Below are 18,669 nucleotides of genomic sequence, written 5' to 3' on the forward strand. Positions count from 1 at the left end.
TTTGCCTGTAAAATGTCAGAAAACGTGACGGTGAGTTCAGATCAAACGTGAAGCGAGTTCTTCCCGCGGAGAGATTTACATACAAAGTCAACGCAAAGACGTAAATGTCCGCGAAGTCGCACCGGGCGACGCGAAAGGGCGTGAATTTAAAAAGTTGAAAATATTTAACTCGAGCAGCCGTACTGCGTAACAGGAGGCAAAACTTTGGATTTATCTCGCTGCGTAACAAACAAGCTCACTCAGTTATTTCACTCTTCTGCTGTGGCCAGTGTTACGTTATGTTTTTAGCATTAAACACGAACCTGTTATTTCCAGCTGTGGCCAGAGTAACAACAGAAAAATTAGTAAAGACGACAAAGTAAACAAGCCAACAAGGACAACAAAATAACATGATACTTATTGGTATTTTGAGTGCAAAAAAGAAAACTGATATTGAACACAAACAGATGCAACTTTTTTTCTATCTCCCTGTATATTTTCCTTCAATCATTCAGCCTCAAATCAGACTACAAATATGTATATTACGTATTTGCTATATTAACATGAAGTTCGAGTTGCAAAAAACCTGCCGTTGTGATGTGGAGGGAAACTCCCTGACGCGCACGCAGACCGCAGGGCGAGGTAACAAAATGCTGCAGCAACACACTCCTTAGTTTTTGAAAAGTTCAAAGTTTTGATAGAGAAAAGACAGATTGATCATTCAGGTTGTAAAATGCGGACATAACTGGTGGCCAATGTTTTACGTCAATAATTTGCCATCGCTGAAAAATAGTACAAGAGCTTGGAGTTACCTCAAGAAGTACACATAACAACACTCATGAGAATCACCTGGAGGCTCAATGGTCTTCATCTACATTCAGATGTTTACTGAAAGGCCGAGCTGCTGCCTCCTCAACATCACTTCAAGCGTTGTGTCAAACTTCCCACAGATAGAAACGACGTGTCAACCATGCAGCGCTGCACTGTCTCTCTTTTTTTTTTTTTTTTTTTTGCTCAGTCATCTAATCAATTCTGGAGGAAACTCCTCCCCTCCCCCTTTTTTTTTTTTTTTCTCTCTTCCATAAAATAAATAAATAAATAACCACAATTAGCACATGGCTAATCTGCATAGAGGAAAGCCAGAGCACTCTTGGCAGAAGAGGTTGCACTGAGTATTTTGTGTCATGACTGGGCTGCTGGTGGATATTGCAACTATTCAAAATGTGTGTGTGTGTGTGTGTGTGTGTGTGTGTGTGTGTGTGTGTGTGTGTGTGTGTGTGTGTGATGGGGATGGGGATTTGGAGCGGGGGGGGGGAGGGGGGGGGGACCTACGAGCAGAGCTGGAGTGTACGGGGCCGAGTGGAGCAGATGGACCGGGGGGGACAGACTATAAACAACTGCTGCTAATTTAATCCGCCACACGGCCACATGGCCTCGGCTCGGCGCACACACACCATTGTTCTGCCTTAAAGCCCTTCGACACGCAACTGCACACCAGCACCAACACACGCCGGCTCAGGCCGCCCTCGTATGGTGGCGGAGCCGCACATATCACATCAAGGGGCGGGGTGGGGCAGGATATCCTGCTGTTTAGCACCGACGTGAGGGGATCCGTCTCCGAGGGCACCGCTGGTTCAGCTCCCAGCGCCTCCAGGACTGAAGGGTCGAGTTCTGGTCCAGGACAAGGGACAGCGGTCCCAGCGACGTCCCCCCCGACGTAACCTTCAGACGGAGTATCGAGAGCTGCAGACGAATATTCAACTTCTGTCCTTATCAACTTTCAAATGAAAACCCAAAAGGAGTTTTGAAAATGATAAAGCGACAAAAGCTGGTATGAATACCAGCGGAGATTTGGATTCCAGAGAACTACTGATTTATCTGTTGGATGATTTCACTGCTTGATATTGGCCTTTCACAGATATACTGATATCAGTTCATATGTGATCTGATATGAATTCTTTTTAACAGAACATTATGCAGAAAAAGATGCTTTGTGTCATTTAAAAATAGTTTAATGTGTTTTCACTCATGGTTTTGTGTAACTATTACTTTACAAAATGTATTTTAACTTTAAAACATCCTGCCACTATTACACATCTTTGTCACGAGTAATTGATAACCACATTTCAGTCAAAGTACCTATGTCAGATTTTATTTTACTACCTAATAAGAGTATTGACACCAGCCCTAATCATCTGGTATCAGTCCAAATCTCACTGCAGCTACCATTTATTTTTACGATCAATTCATCTGCTCATATTTTAAAAGGGTCATTACAATAAATTAAAAAAAAACATGCAGGTGACCATTTACATTTTTTAAAAACTATCAGTTTGCACGACTGAAAAAGAAACTAATTTATTTTCTTTTAGATTTTCGATTTAAATAATCCTTTCGTTTTCAAAACAGCAGTTTTCTATTGTTTGTACTGCTCTAGTACTCGATTTACTAATTTCTAATCTAAATTTTTCCTGTATTTTATTTAGGCAACATTTCTGCACAGCTGTTTGGGTGAAGCAGAATTTTAAGCGCTCTTTATGTCAGTGTTTAGATAAGATTCAACATTTGTGATACATGAAAAACAGTTGTGTAGAAAAACATTTGTATTTCTCAAAGTGAGGTATCATGAAAAGTATCATCCTGATACCAGAACTCAGGTTTCACATCAGCGCCGCACATTTTCAAACCATATTAAAACATAACAGCAACAGTGTGAATAAAAAATATTCCACCTTCCACTTCTGAATGTTGAACGACAGCAGTGACCAATTATCTCGACCAACATCTAAATAAATGAGGACCGAGACATTTCGATACCGATGATGAGGACTAATTATATTTTGACACTGGGAAGCTTTATTAAAAATTCCTCCTTTAATTATTCATATCATTATTTAATTATAACTCTTAAATCTTTCTAAAAAACAGGAGTCAGACACACAGCAGAGAGCCAGCAGCACCGAGGTAAACTACTTGGACAAATCAGCTTTTAAGAGGAGCTAAAGCACAGCTTACTGGTGTGTTCAAAAAGCTGGGAAAAATCCATACCTGTGAGCTCGAGTACACAAGAAGCTGCGGGGAAAACAAATAAAAGACCGTGTTCTCAATTAAACAATTAGTCCGAATCCTTCCACATCCACCGGAGAAGTTCAGACGTGAAGCTGACCGCTGCACGACTCCAACATAAGGAGGGGAAGGAGGGGAGCCCCCCCACCACCCCCCTCCCCGCACCTGCTGGTGCCATCATCCACACCGAGCACAGGCAACAGCACCCCTACTCACCCAGATGTTCACCCAGCTGTTCGGAGGAATTCAAAAGATGTTTTTTGGGGGGTGGGGAGGGGTGGAGGAAGTGGGAACTCACACGCTCACATGACAAAATCTTCACATCTCAGGGAGATGAGGGAGGAAGTCTTTCCAAGGCCATTTCAGGTTAATAAGAACAACAACAGAAAGGTGCTGCTCCTGCATGAAGCAGGAGCGCAGCGCTGCTTTACATCCCTGCGCACCTTTACTCTCTCCGTCAAGCAGCCACGGGGAGACGTCACATATATTACAGAGGTTTGTTAAGATTACGACTGATAGAAGAGCGTTTGTAGAAGCATAAAAGACGACTGATTCCTTTCTATAGCTGACATTTAACAATCCCACGGTGACACCAGTGTCTATGCGCGCCACTCAGTTCATGGCAATGAGGTCCACTCGTGACTTTTTGAGCTTTAAACTGCTTCTCAGTACAGTTTGACAACCGAACTACCACCACGAGAACTAAGGCGGCTCCATCTTCTAAGGAAGACTATGAAATGAGGTTAAAAGTTGCAACTCACGTTTATTTTTTTTTATTTTTTTGGTCAAACTACTTATTCTAAAATGAATATAGATAAGCTCTCAAACATCCTTTTGACTACAGTCAAGGTGGTACTGGAAATGTAGAGGTTTGTGCGACATGCAGTCCAAAGTGTTCATACCTGATCTGAACAGGTGCCCTTGAGCAGGAGTGAAAAGAGTCTCCGCAGGGAGACATTCATCCTGGAGCACCTGATCAAATGCAACAGTGTAGTGAACGCTATAAATGTTGGATTATTGGTATCAAAAGTTACAGAAATGGTGAGCAGCACTAACCCCGTCTGATGTGGGAACGTTTCAGGGAGGCGGTTTCGGAAGCAATCCGACTATCTGGATTCAGACAGCATGAAACACGAGGCGGGTTTAAAGAGGCACTCCACCAATTTACTTTTCAAGTCTTAAGTTGTCAGGGCTATTAAAAACACTGCATTACAATATCAAGTTATTGAGAGAATTTGAAAGAAAAGTAAGAGTTTAATGAGAAGACACTGATGTGAGTGGAGGATTGAGTGTTTTTGACACTAAAAATCAAACATCTGGACGTCTGCTGCTTCCAGTTGGCCCATTCTGTTTTTATATATTAGTCAACTGTTAAATCGCTGGAATATCCCTTTAATATAGCTCTTTATAATATAGCTCATTATAACAGAATGAAGATTTAAAGAATATAAGGAATATTTATTTAGAAAAACGCTCAGCAAAGTTTACCAGATGTTGAAGAAAACTGGATCAACGTCGACCTATTCATTAATTTCATATAAAACTTATTTCAGCTCAGAAATACTTGGGGGGAAAAAATGCTCCTTCATTGACAGGAAACTGAACTAATTAAGTACCAATATGTCAGTGGTGACTGGCACGAGACTAATTGTTTACTAATGAATAAGGACATAGCTGCGAGGCGCTAACTGGTTCCCACACTGTACTGATAGACCCAGTGTGGTGAACAAAAAGAAGACACAATAACCTCCCATCCAGGAAGAACAAAAGTGGGCTGAGTGCTGCCTGGCCTGTCAGTGCCATGTTCAGGTTGGAGGTACAACAGAGTGAACATTGGCCCTGACTGCCGGCTGTCAACCTGTCAGCCCAAACTTATATTTCCAGGTGACAGTGGCTGATTCCCGGGAGTGAGACCAGGCACAGGGGGGGAGGTTAGGATGGGAGGGAGGGCCGAGAGCAGCGGCGGTAGGGAGAGCCCACTTTGAGGTGAGAGACGGTGGGTGGCAAACCAGATATTGGTCATTGAACAGCGACATGTCAGCAGGAGTCCAGGTGATGTGTGAAGTGCACCTGCACACGCACACCGGATGAGTTCGGCTTCAGCACGCTTCACATGACGACGGATCAAAACCCAGCAACAACATAATCAGCAGGGTGGAAGCAAAAAGATGCACTAACAAACATTAGTGGAGTCACAAGAAAACAACTATGAGGACTGAAAAAGTTTTGAGGATGTCTCTCATATATATATATATAAAGAATAACGACCCATATATCAGATAAGATAATCATTTCTATTATTATACGCATGTATGAAATCACACATGCAACAGTTTTACAGTAATCCTAGTTACAGTCACAGTGGAGCTCGGCCTGTAAAGCACACCACTTCGGCTTAATGAGCAGAGTTTAGGAGTAGCAGCGGCGCTCAGGTCACGAGAGCACTTCACCCAGAAAGCTCACGGAGGGAAAAAAAGTGGTCTCCGCTCTCCTCTTGTGCTCGGAGATAAGACACTTGATGCGTTAGCGGCCGGCGACTCCTCCGTCAGTTGTTGGGAGGCAAGACGGGGATCGGTAGCATCACGTTGCTGAGGCTCGGCCGAGGAGGATGCTTATTCAGGCTGACCATTGGCACCCTGGACGACCCATTACGATAAGTGTGTCACTCACTACTATGCCAAAAATACCCTGGCTGCTGAATGAGGAGAAGCCACTTAAGGACCTGGCTGGGTCACGAGCTGCCTCATGGTTACAGTCACAACACGGACTTCACACACACACACACACACACACACACACACACACACACACACGACCTGAGGAAAACATGCCTGGTCATAATCTGAGTCACAGACTGGTCATCTGAATGGAGGAGAGTTCGCAGGTTGGAGCAGCTCCGTCCAGTTTAACGTCCTCTCCAGCGGTGTCAACTGATCCCAACGTGCTACGAGACAAATGAGAGCCCCGCCTGCGATCGCAATAATATCGCAAATTCAGCCAAACGCTGCAATATTTGCGAGAGCTTGCGATTTCTCCGCAAAAAAAATGTCGTTCGAAGAAGCGCTACTGAAAGTATCGCGGCGTGAAGTAAGTCCTTTCAAACAAAACTCCCTTTATGAAAAAAAATAACTCCTCATTTACAATCTGAAAGCCTCCGCTCCTGTTTTCATCACCGAATAAAAGTTTGTGCATCCGAGGAAACCGGAACAAACAGACGACCCGGAAGTGACCGGGTGGTGGGAAATGTGGCCTTCACAATAAAAGTTTCAAATAAAATTCTTGTTATCGATTGAAGTGATTACATATGCGAAAATAATTTCATACACACATCAAGTTGTAAGAGACTGCAGTTTGTTTGTGTCCATATATTAGGCCTGTGTGTTCAATTAACATGAATTAAACAGCATTGAAGCTCTTATTTTGACAGCTGATGTTGTGTTTTATATTAGTCGGACTGTCTGTTCTGTAAAGCTGCTTCACTTTTGGTGATGTTTTTTGTAACTTTTAACCCCACGGACTTTCAATAAATCAATTAGAATAAATACATTTTCTTTTTTTTTTTTAAATAAAGTATGTCTGATGTGCAGCATGATTATTACCACAAGAAGTGATTCCATATTTATTCCTTTATCAGATAGTGCTTGAAGAAAATTGAATTTTTCTTTCAAATTCCCACAATTTTACCAAAAAACTAACTTAAAACTACGTCGCAATTTTTGAGAAAATCTGCCGCAAAATCTAAAAATTTTGATCGCAACAATCAGAACCAAACTCGCCGACACCCTGGAGGGACTGAACCGAGGGACACGCTGAGCGGGACCATTGGGACCGTTGGGACCGTTTTGGTTGTAAATTTGCACTCTGCTGTCGCTCACACACACATGGACATGCAAATCTTCAGGTGGAGGAGCCGACAGCCGTTATGGCTGCACCACCGGCGCCGTCAGGCATCACAACAAGAGCCGGTCCTTGGCATCAGCCGGGCACCAAATACTGTTCAAATGTGTCTTTGGTGCATAAATCATTGTCACCTGCCACACGAGCCAGAAACAATGACGCCAAACAGCTTTTTTTTTCGCTGTCGCTTTTGTCTGTGCAACTTTGTCCCCGCTGACCATCCGAGCCGATCAAACCACAAACCAAACAATGGCTCCGTATCAAACGGGCGGCTCACTGGACGCCTGCCGCACACACAGAGAGGTGGCATCTGAACGTGGACGTGTAAACATAGGCCTGTTTCTATAAAAATAAAGAAAAGTACAGTCAGTGTTTAAGTGGGGTAAAAAAAAACAAGCACTACTCAACTCATTTTTACTGTAAAAGTCCGACTCCAGCAGTAAAACTCAGCTCTTAGGATGTCAATTTATTGCTAAGTTTGCACCTCCTGATTATTTCAGGGTCAATCAAACTGTTTACTTGATTACTTTTTAACTTCAACTTGTCTGAGAACAGTAACATTGCCTCTTACGTTGCCACAGGACAACATAACGTTCACATCTCGCCAACAGCCCACAACCAAAGAGAGTCGATGTCACCCAGCAAATAACGCTTTCTTTCATTACCAGTTTTTGTCTTCATCAGTGGTGAATCGGTTGATATACCAACTATTAGGAAACAGGAAAAGAAATATCTGCAAAGGTCCTGAGCCCAAAATGACAGGATCAAACATTCATGTTTGTGACCATCCGAAGTCAAAACAGGTTTGATTTATTGAAACAGACGAGAGAATGAATCTGGAACCAGCTCATTAAAAATGACGATCACTTTGACAAGATTTATCAAAACTGTTACTAAATCTTCTGCTGATAAAACAAATCTAAAGCAGCAAATACTATTTTCATGATCAATTCATAATTTGATTCTTTTCTGAATTAATAGATTAGTTCACAAACTGTCAAAAAAAGAATATAATGTATTTTCTAACCCAGAACGGACCGACTCGTGCTCCAAGATCATTTTCACACCTGAAAGTCCGAACAAAGATTCAAGTTTTTAATAAACATTTGATGTAGTTAGATTTGGTTTCACATCCAAAGTGGTGTGATGACAGTCTGCCTCAACTTCCTGTAACCGAGTCGAACATCCAAAGCATCTAAATACTCCGTAATCGAACCAAACCGTGGTTCTGTTCGATCCGGTCCACGATCACCTGGTTTGGTTTTAGTCCTTTGATCTGGAGCTTCCTCGTCCTTCCTTTAGATTAAGACCAAACAAGGTCGGTGTGAAAGCACCGGACCGAACGACAAGTTGGACCCAAATACAATGTGCCACTTTTGTTGATAAAAAAAAAAAAAAAGGCCTAAAGAATTGATTATTAGTTAATAACAGTTTCCAATTACTTTTGTCAATCAAACGATTGTTTCAGCTCTGAATAAACAGTAAAGGCATCAAATCCTCCCTTTTTATTTTCCTTTATTTGCTTCCTAAAATGACAACTTATCACAACATTATTATGAATTTATCTTTTATCAACTAGCAATCTCTTTCCCGCTCCTGTGCTGTAAATATCTAGAGCACAGAGCTTCCACTGCATTCATGACGTTTGGTTTTTATTAGCTTAAAAAAAAAAAAAAATGAAATTGTGAATATCACATTAGGCAAAACAGAAAGCAACGTACCATCCACATCAACCCACATCATGATCGAGTTATACAAAAAGACATAAAGGCAGAAAGATCAAGCGCTCCTCGGGCTCCCTTTTTTCCTGCTTTATATATGAGCCATTGGCTTTTTTTTTTTTTTTAACTTCTTTTGCGGAGATCAAAGGTGAGCGCTGTACGAGAGCTGGGAGGGAAGCATCATTCTCTACCTCCGAGTATCAACAACTGCACCCATTTAAAGGTTAACCACTTTATTCCATAAAAACACACACACCATACGTCATGTAAATGAAGTCTGTAGTCCCGCACAGGCTCACAGAAGGATATTACTATGCTAATCTGGAGCATTTTAGAAGGTAAATGTCAAAAGAAATGAATTACCTTTACATTCCTATGTGCCCCGGTGCAACAGCCCCAGTCTGACATTTGTCCACGAGGAGCTTGTTGTTTCCAGTGTATTTCAAATTACAACACAAAGCATACAATTATTCAGATCCAGTCATTTTTAACTACCAGCCTCTGTGTGTGTGTGTGTGTGTGTGTGTGTGTGTGTGTGTGTGTGTGTGTGTGTGTGTGTGTGTGTGTGTGTGTGTGTGTGTGTGTGCATTAACCTTCTGAGCAGAAGATTTCAGCGGCATCACTAAATATCGTTGCGATAACTTGCAACAGTTTGTGGAAGTCAATAAACCCGGAAGCATTGATTCAATCTACGAGTGCTCATTCATTTTTTTTTTTTTCATAATATGCCCTGCGCTAAGAAGTGTTGGGGTAAATTAAAGAGGTTTTATGGATGATGCTATAGTGAGAAAAAAACAACAACAACACTGAAGTCTGAAACGGAGCGCGCTGGGAAACGCAGCTCTGCCTCGTGGTGGTCGGAGGGATGAAAAAAGGGCCGATGTTAGCAAAGGAAGACGGATGGCTGGTGACACGTGGAGTAAGAGCAGGTCAGAGAAGCTCCTGAGGCGGCGCGCGCGCACACACACACACACACACACACACACACACACACACACACACACACACACACACACACACAGACACACACACACAGCACAAAGTAACTGCTGCACTTTATACACAAATACACACAGCTGTCAGGGGCAGACGAAGATCATTCACAAAACACCCCCCCTCCTCCTCCTCCTCCTCCTCCTCCTCCTCCCCTGGGTATCACTGACACCGTTTCTCCCTCATACAGGCACGCACACACACACACACACACACACACCCCTGTCTCACACACACAGTTGCCAGGAGGCAGCATGCTGTCCATGTGGCCTGTGGAGAATCATTACTCAGCAGTGCAGACTAAAGAGCCGAGAGTGAACTTCCTCTTTGAAAGCTCAGTCTTCCTCTTCTCCGACTACACGAGAGTCCCAAACAGAAGCCGGAAGTAGGTTTGTGTTTTCTTGGAACCGCGGGTCGTTTTTAAGGAACAGGAACAATCCAGAAAATGTTAGCCGAGCTGTCAAGGAACAGGATCGGACACAGTTTGACACTCAGAGTGAGTCCGGTGGGTCTGATCAGCTGTCTGTGTGAAGCAGCAAATCCTCCTGTTGACACACGACTGTCTGAATTCACAATTATTTACATTATTTCCTGTCATCAATTATTTTCTCTACGAAGTTACCAACAGTCAAAAACATTAAATTATCTCCCACTAACAACGAATCGATGGACAGAAAATTAATTGACAAGTGTTTTGATAATCAATTATTCATCAATCTCATTTCTTCTTGTCCAGAAGTTCCAAAGATGAATTTGTTCCCGGGTCACATTTGTGGCAGCTTTTCTTTAGTTTCAATTTGAAAATAAATCTAATATTTTGGGGTTTTACACTGCTTCAACTGAAGGAAAGCCATTTGAAGGCATTCTGAAGTCATTTTATACACCAAACAATTAGCCAATCAATTGTGACAATAATCTGCAGACAGATCCTTACAGTCACATAAATGTAAAAGAGATCCTCATATCAAATTTGGAATCAGACAAGTCTGCAAAACTACAATGACACCGTGTCTATCCAAAAACTCACTGATTCATTCTCTGAAAGATTACTCAAATAGTTCTAGCTGCTCTAAACTTATAATTACAAAAGTAACTCAAACTGGGGCTGCAGATTGTGATCATTTTTATTATCTGTAGATTAATTCATAAAACGCAAAACAATTAGTAATCGTCAAATCACAAAAAACACCACACTCCAAGGCGGCATCCCGCTTTGTCTTGTTTTGTCCAATCAAGTGTAGAGCTATTGAATTTACCGTTATATATAACTTATATATAACAAAGAAACACGTCAAAGAGTCATATCTGAGAAGCTACAATCACACAGTGAATGTTTGACATTTCTGCTGCAACACCAGCTGAAATGATTATTCAGTTATCTCCATCTTTGAAACAAACTTTCCCACTAAAATCATTACATATCATTAGAAATACAAGTTTGTTTTCCTGTACCAATGAGGCAGCAATGATCATTTTCACGATTGAATAATCTGCTAATTGTTTTCGGTAATTACTTGATTGGTCTGTATTTGTCCTCAATACAGTGGGAAAAAAAACAGAGATATCAAATTATATTATCTAAGGAGGCTAAAAAAAAAAAAATAAATAAAAAAAAACACCAACTACCATATGCGAGGAGTTGCTCCATGTTTTGGGAATTTTAAGTTTAAAAAATACGTAAACAACTAAATGATTATGGAAAACAAATTGTCACTGCTTGATTTCAAATTGTGCGATGGAGCATCATATCGTGCACAATAATGTCAGTATGAGTATCAGTAAGTTTTAGCATGATTGAGAAATTTCATAGCGTCATATCGGAAGTATTCGGACTTGTTTATGTAACAATTGTGCGTTTACACAGTGAAATGGGTATAACACACATTTATACACAGCAGCATCAAGCGTGGCTGAAAGTGTTTCCACAGGAGTTACGACTGATCGGATGTTCAACCAGTTATGATAATATGTTACTTTTTACTAGATATCTGAAGGCAAACAGTAACATTTACACTGACATATAAAACTGTAATACTTATTTTGTTGCAGTTGTATGCTCTGTAAATTAATAATAAAACATGTTTCAGTATTTTATCACATTTCAGAAACACCCTGAAATATCATATTATTATTTTTTAGGGCCATATCACCAACCTCCAGATGGAGAAAAAAAAACTGCTGGTTTTTGAACCTCCCACCTCAGGCCACTTCTGCAATATGCTGTCCAGAATAATCTGCGGAGGGTGAAGTAGATTCAAACCGATGACACACTGATGGGATAAATAACAGCATACGAGGCCGTTTATGGATTAAATTAGTTTCACTTTTGAGTGACAAAGCAGTCTTGCAAGATAAGTTGTGAGTTTTTGACAGTAAATGTGCGGGGAGACTGTTGTGTTTGTGAAGTACTTTGCAGCGGGCCTCCCCGAGTACATTAGCCTCAGAGCTGTGTGAGCGCAACACCCTCATTTTGCTGTTTTTCATTATGTTTTCAACTGTGGTACTTTTGCAAAGAAATATTTACAGAGCGTCTTTGATTAGGATTTAATTCAAACTCAATTTGAGAAGTCAGCCTTGCAGAGCGAAGGGGGGCATCCGTGACGGCTCGTTCCCATGTGTTGGGCAGGCGAGGTGGGTGGGGGGAAGCGGGGCGGGACACCTGGTATTACACCATCCAAAACAACAGCACTACAACCCGCTTCAGAGGGTTTCCTTGTGTGTAAGGTGTGATGAAAAGCCACAACATCAGCCCTCGTCCACCACTTAATTAATACATTAATTCATCTGGAGCAGGTGGCCCAAGGCAGGTGAAAGGCTCCATAAAAACCATCCATCGAATTATTACCGGAGATATATCCGCCAATTAAAGGCCCAACAGTGCCGCTGCTAATGAATGAAAAGTTGAAGCATTTAATAAACTGAGCTAAAACGCAGCCGGCAGCACTTCTCATGGACAAGCTCATCTGCGGAGGGAAAAAAAAAAAAAATGCTCCTCCTGAACTTTGGTTTACTGCCTGCCACACCAAACTCAGCAGTCAACACACACACACACACACACACACACACACACACACACACACACACATATATACACATATACGCACACACACACACATATACACACACACATACGTTCCCTGATGGAGCTGCGGCCTCATGTGACAGCTCCACACTATGATTTGACAAATGTTTATTTGTCCTTAGTGAAAGCTGCTGTCCTCCAGACGCCATGTCTGGGATCACATCCATTAAGGTAATGTGTTCTCTGCACCTGCACCACCGACAAACTCCTGCAACAGCTAAAGTCATTCGAAGTCGTCCCAATTCAGTGACACTAATGAGAGTTTGATAAAACCCTCCTGCCTTCTGCTAAAATCCCCGTTTCTGCTACCTTTAAGTGTGCTTAACAACCGAAAAATGTTCAATTACCTTCCCTCTCTTCTGCCACTCGTACAATAAGGATATGCTTCGGTTTCTTAAGCGAAGAAGTGCTCTGAAAGCACATTAGCCTACATGAAAAACCTGCGTGGAAGACCGTAATGACTGAATAAGGTGACGGGACAGACAGACGGTTTTTTTCTTTGCGTAAAATAATTGTGAGGATATGAACACAAAAAAATACGACCACAAACTATCCTAATTACTTTGCAACTTGTGCTTACATACTTTAATAGCAACCATCACCTACAACAAACACTATTATAACCATTAATTCAAGAAACACGGCGGAAACAGTTTCCCTGCACACGACTCACTGACACATTCAGATATCACCACAGAAGAAAAAGACTTATTCCTAGTTCATAACCCTCAGCGTGACACCACAGAGCTGATGCACTCATTCAGACAGATTAGTTCACATTCAGACCTCACAGTTGAGAAATGAGACATAATATTCGCCATTTAGATATACTGATTCTTCAAGGCAAAAGAAAATGCCTCGAGCTCTTCTACAATAAATACAACTGAGAACAAATTAAACAGGATTAAAATAGCGCCTTAAAATTTGTGCCATTTAATATGCACGTGTAGTGTAATGTATTCCAAATGCATCTCTGTGGGTTTACTGAAGTGATGTAAACAGGGCAACTCTCCAGCAGTAAAACGCAGCACCCATCCGCACCCGCTGGCATTTCCAAGTTTGCCCACATTTCAAGCTGTCCTCGGGTAACGCACGCTGGAGGTGATGGATCGAAAGTAAAAAGGGGAATACAAACTTTCCTCTGAACACCGGCGCTCCAGAGAAACGACGGGCCGACTCAGCGTGACACCTCTCATCCTTTCTGCTGTATTTTTGTATAAAAAGACACCGATCAGCCCGGCACTCGGTCTACAAAAATATATTGTGGTGCCATTCAGACTGAACTACGAGGATACGCAGCTTTTAAGTGGCCACAATTTTCCATATTGTGCTGCAGCTGAGTGGCAATCGAAATGTGTGAAAAGCTGTCACCTTAAAGTTTAGAGCAACAAGTGGCGGTAGCACTTCTCCAGATGAAAAAGTTGGCCCAAAATGAACACCTGACTTGCTGGAAATAAAGCATTAAAAAAAAAAACACAAAAAAAACAACCAGCACCGACTACCTACTAGTACACATAAACATGTCAACTCATGAGTCATTACAACCCGATCATCTCTGATTAGCGGATGTCACATGCCAAATTGTACAAATAGGTCACCACGAATCATTCATCTATCTGTACAGAATGCATGCACAATATTTTTATGAGCAAAAAGTCACATGTGTTAAGTATATTTCCAGACCAGAGTGGTGTCAGAGGAATTTTATGCCCCATCAGTGTGTGTGAAGATGCTGTACAGAGTTGATACATCCTTCTCTGACCCTTTTATAGCTAAATTATTCACCCTGATTCTGTAATCTATCCGTTTATGTAAACAACCACCTCGCCTATGACACATAACTGGAGTAAAAACACTACACGTGTGGCTGTTATCTCTGGAGAGCGAGAGAGATGTAGGTAAGCACTGTTGACATGGTTACACTCTGCCTGTGGAAGTAAATTAGGCTATTGTAAACCTGCAGGAAGAAAAAAAAGCTGTGACACTTGGCTGACACCTTGGGCTGCTTGTAAACACAACTGCAGCCAGTCCGACTCTCACGTGGCTCACGAGACGTTCGGGGCACACGAGTCTGATCTGGAAACAGTTGGGGGGGGAGGGTACACACGGCTGTACAACTGGGGGCTACACGACCACACCTACTCTATCCGCTGATCCGGAGTCAGTCAGACTTGAAGCAGCAGTAGTGCACACAGTGTACCCCCAGCATGAAGCAAACTTCAGGTGCACCTGTGAGGTCATAGACGGCAACAAAAATATGAGAGCAGGGATGTGACTAAGCACATGTGAGCTGAGGGGTTTGATGAAACAAATAAAAACAATGGTGGATCCACAACAGTACAGTCATCATGCAAATTACTGCAGTGGGAGGAACTGAGCAAACCTTGTTCTGCAAATGCTTTTGATAAATACAAGCAGAGAAGGCCTGCGTGATATGAGGATGTGCAATAACAGTGTTCAATATTGTGATGATGATATGACTTGCAATAAATAAATATTAAAGTGTGCATATGTAGTATTCAGTTCCCATTACACTGCTCGCATACACACCAAACATCGAATAGCATAGCTCACCGTATAATTAAATGCATTATTTCAAATAAAACTGCACATGACTACCCGCCCAATTAAAGTGAACATTAACGGCGTGGCCCAACATATCCAGGGCTCCATCTGATTGGTCAGATGTTCACATGCTGAGTGCCTGGCATGTGTAAATAACATTATTTTTCTTTTTATATACAGGCTTCTGCTCCGTATTTACCGAGCATGTTCATATCGCTATGACGATATAAATATCGGTAAGCACCACCAGAGATAATTTCTGTTGATAGGAGAGAATATTCTGATATATTTTTTACATTAAAAAAAAAATATATATATATATATATATTTATATATGTATATATATATATATATATATATATAAAACGATATTAAAACTACATAAATGTAAACAATAGTGTTTTAAAATGAGTGCAAAACAGAGAAAGCCCGCTGGGACTATGTTGTCTTGACTCGGTGGAGGAACACATCGCTGGGCAGAGGGGGCTGTTTTTCTGCAGCCTGCCATTAGATGCAATTATAAATGGCCGAGAGCAGAGGGACGGGGAGCCAATCAGATCTCGGCTCGCATGTCAACCTAAGACCAACTGTCTCCTGGCTCTGACAGCAGGATTTTTACCTCCATAATTCAAATCCCAAAGCAAAGGCAATCTGCACTTTGCCAACTCCAACCCGGGGCCGTGTTTACCGCCGGTGCACGGAGGAAAAGCGCAGGGCGGAGAAATAAAAAAAAAAAAAAAAAAAAAAAAAAAAAAAAAAAAAAAAAGGGCGAACCGAGTCGAACCGGAGCCGCAATGAATGAAAACCCTCTCCGGAGGACGAACCAACCGCGGTCACAATCACACTTTGAACACTTTACCGGAGGGAGATGTTCGCCGTTCACCGGACCGACAACATCTCCGCCTCGGCGGCTTTTGAACCGACACGCGGGGGGGGGGGGGGGGGGGGGTTTCTTTTTTTTTTTTTTAACGATTATGCAAATGTTAGTTAACGGCTATCGCTGCCATTTGCGTCTTGTTTATCGCCCCTGACAGCCGCCGACTCGACTTCCGACGGCACCGGAGGGAGTTCGGTACCGAGAAGCAGCTCATTTCGGCCGCGGATTCAAAACACCAGAAAACGAGAGCGGGGCTGCAGCCCTGGAAAAAAAAATGCGCGAGGAGGCTGAAGAAGCACCGCGAACAACTATCACCTTATCTCCCTCTGCACGCGCACACACACACACACATACACGCGCACATACATACACGCGCACATATATACACGCGCACACACACACACACATACACGCGCACATACATACACGCGCACACACACACACACACGCACTTCCCCCCCCCCTCGCTAACTCTTGCTCTACTTAGTCAAACTCTTGCCCCGCACCGAGCAAGGGACGCACACCAATACGCACAACTCCGAAAGTTGTCCCCGGCCCGGTGCGCGTCTTCTCCCGGAGTGTAAACACCTCGGAGAGGAGGTGGTGCTGGGAGAAAGAGAGAGGCAGCCATTTTAGAGCTCTCGCTACATAGACAATGGCTGGTCCGGTGCTACACGCTACTCCGCCGGGCTCTTTCTGCGCCGCTGAGTGACTCCAACTCGGTCAAAGTGTGTCAGTGCAGTGAGTGAAGTTTACCTGGTTCCTGTTCGGAGGTTGTCCGGTGTTTCCCGGGCTCATGGGGGGCTGGTGGTGGGTCCTTTGTTGCCAACCCGGATGGACCCCACCGTACTGACTGCTGCCCAGATCCCCCGGTCCCTTGTTGGCCCCTTCCTGATTGTTGTAGTCTCCCTGCGGGTAGTTCGGGTAGCTCCTGGCCGAGCTGGGCGACGTCAGCAGCTGGTTTAAAGTTGGCGTAGACGTCGGTTGTTGGTTTCCCATGTTATACCTCTGGTTATTATAAGAGGCAGCCATAGCTGTGGTTCCTCCTGCTGGCTGCTGCTTGCCTGGCTGCCCCCCAGCCGCCGGAGGCTGGTTGTTACGCGGGGAATTCATGGCCCCGTACCCTTGGCCCTGATAAGAAGTCCTGTTCTGGAACGGGCTGTAGTTGTTGTAATGGTTCGGGTAGCCGTGTTCGTGTGAATTAGGGGGGTAAGGGTCCATCATGCCCGGCCCCGATGCAGCTGCCATGCCAGGGCTTTGTTGTCCGCCATGTTGATGAAAAGGGGCCCGGCTGTAGTGCTGGTTGTAACCGTAAGGAGGTGGAGGAAAGGGGCCCGGGTGATGGTGTCCCATCCCGGGATGGTTATTCCCTTCGGGTCCGCCCGCATCATTCTGGGTACTGCTATTATTATTTACCCGGGGTAAATTCCCGTTTCCGTTCTTCATGTCAGGATCCCCTCCTCCCCCAGCATTTCCAGCATCGGTCCCGTCCTGCAGCTCCTTCTGGCCTGGAGATCCGCCGTCAGGTCCCGGTTCCTTATTTTCATGCTGTTTCTCCCCCGGTACCGACTCCTCCTGTGTGTCCCGATCCGGCTTTTTGAGTTCGGATGGCGGGCTAGTGTTGAGAGTGGCGACGCTTGCGACCTGAGCGGCCATGATATCCCTCTCTCTCTCTCTCCTCCACTCTTTCTCTGCCTCTCTCTCTCAGCACGGCGACTCACTCACAAGCAAAAAACTCCGAATAACCATTGAATATAAATACAATTATATTTATAACAACGTACCCGTTGTCCCGGTTCATTCCCCCCTTTTCCCTCCGCCCGGACTGGTATCCGGTAATCCACCGCGACTCCGTTTAAAGTTAAAACGGAGAGGGGAAAGTTTGTGAAAGAAAAGATATATAAATACAGAGCCGGGGAAATGAATTTCACCGACACCAGTGAGTGTGTGTGTGTGTGTGTGTGTGTGTGTGTATATGTGTGTGTGTGTGTGTGTGTGTGTTGGAGGGGGGGCTTCTGTTACAGCGAGAGCGCGAGCTCGAAATCAACCAAACCAGCACGAGGCTCCGCGAGACACAGCCATCTTACCGACCTGTCGCGAGGACATGAAAACCCGGAGTGGAGTCCCCGGACCCGGACTCCTTCTCCTCCTCCTCCTCCTCCTCCACCTCCTCCTCCTCCTCCTCCTTCTTCTTCTTCTTCTTCTCCAACATTGTTTATACCCGAGAAGAGCCATGGTTGGAGGCTCTCATTGCGCTTTCAACTGAGCTCGTGCAAGGAAAAAATAAATAATAATAATAATAATAATAATAATAATAAAATGTCGACGTGTTTGAAAAGCTCCCGACACGTGAGGCCGTGCAGGGATGGGCTTGTCTGATAAAGTAGTTCATGTCTTCAGACTCGGGGCCTTTTAAAGTTTTTAACAATATCCGCATCGTGTTCACAGATATAAGTTGTGCGCCACTACGTCACGACGCTGTTGTCTTT

At 43.5% G+C, this 18,669-nt stretch overlaps 1 protein-coding gene across 3 annotated transcripts in view; it reads right to left on the minus strand.

The window, feature by feature from the left end:
- The window catches only part of arid1ab (AT-rich interactive domain 1Ab), a 57,955-nt gene extending 39,753 nt beyond the window's left edge, over positions 1-18,202 (minus strand). For 2 of the 3 annotated variants that reach the window (XM_069176943.1, XM_069176942.1), the window contains exon 1: positions 16,937-18,202. In XM_069176943.1, coding sequence (XP_069033044.1) covers positions 16,937-17,836 — 900 coding nt within the window. In that variant the 5' untranslated portion in view covers positions 17,837-18,202. The remainder of the gene's footprint in view (positions 1-16,936) is intronic. The other variant, XM_069176945.1, reaches the window with a different exon arrangement.
- Between the last annotated feature and the right edge of the window lie 467 nt (positions 18,203-18,669).

The sequence above is a fragment of the Embiotoca jacksoni genome, unplaced genomic scaffold (genome assembly GCF_022577435.1).
Source record: "Embiotoca jacksoni isolate LCO1_2020_lvr unplaced genomic scaffold, fEmbJac1.0.p SCAF_7, whole genome shotgun sequence".
NCBI classification, from domain to species: Eukaryota; Metazoa; Chordata; class Actinopteri; family Embiotocidae; genus Embiotoca; species Embiotoca jacksoni.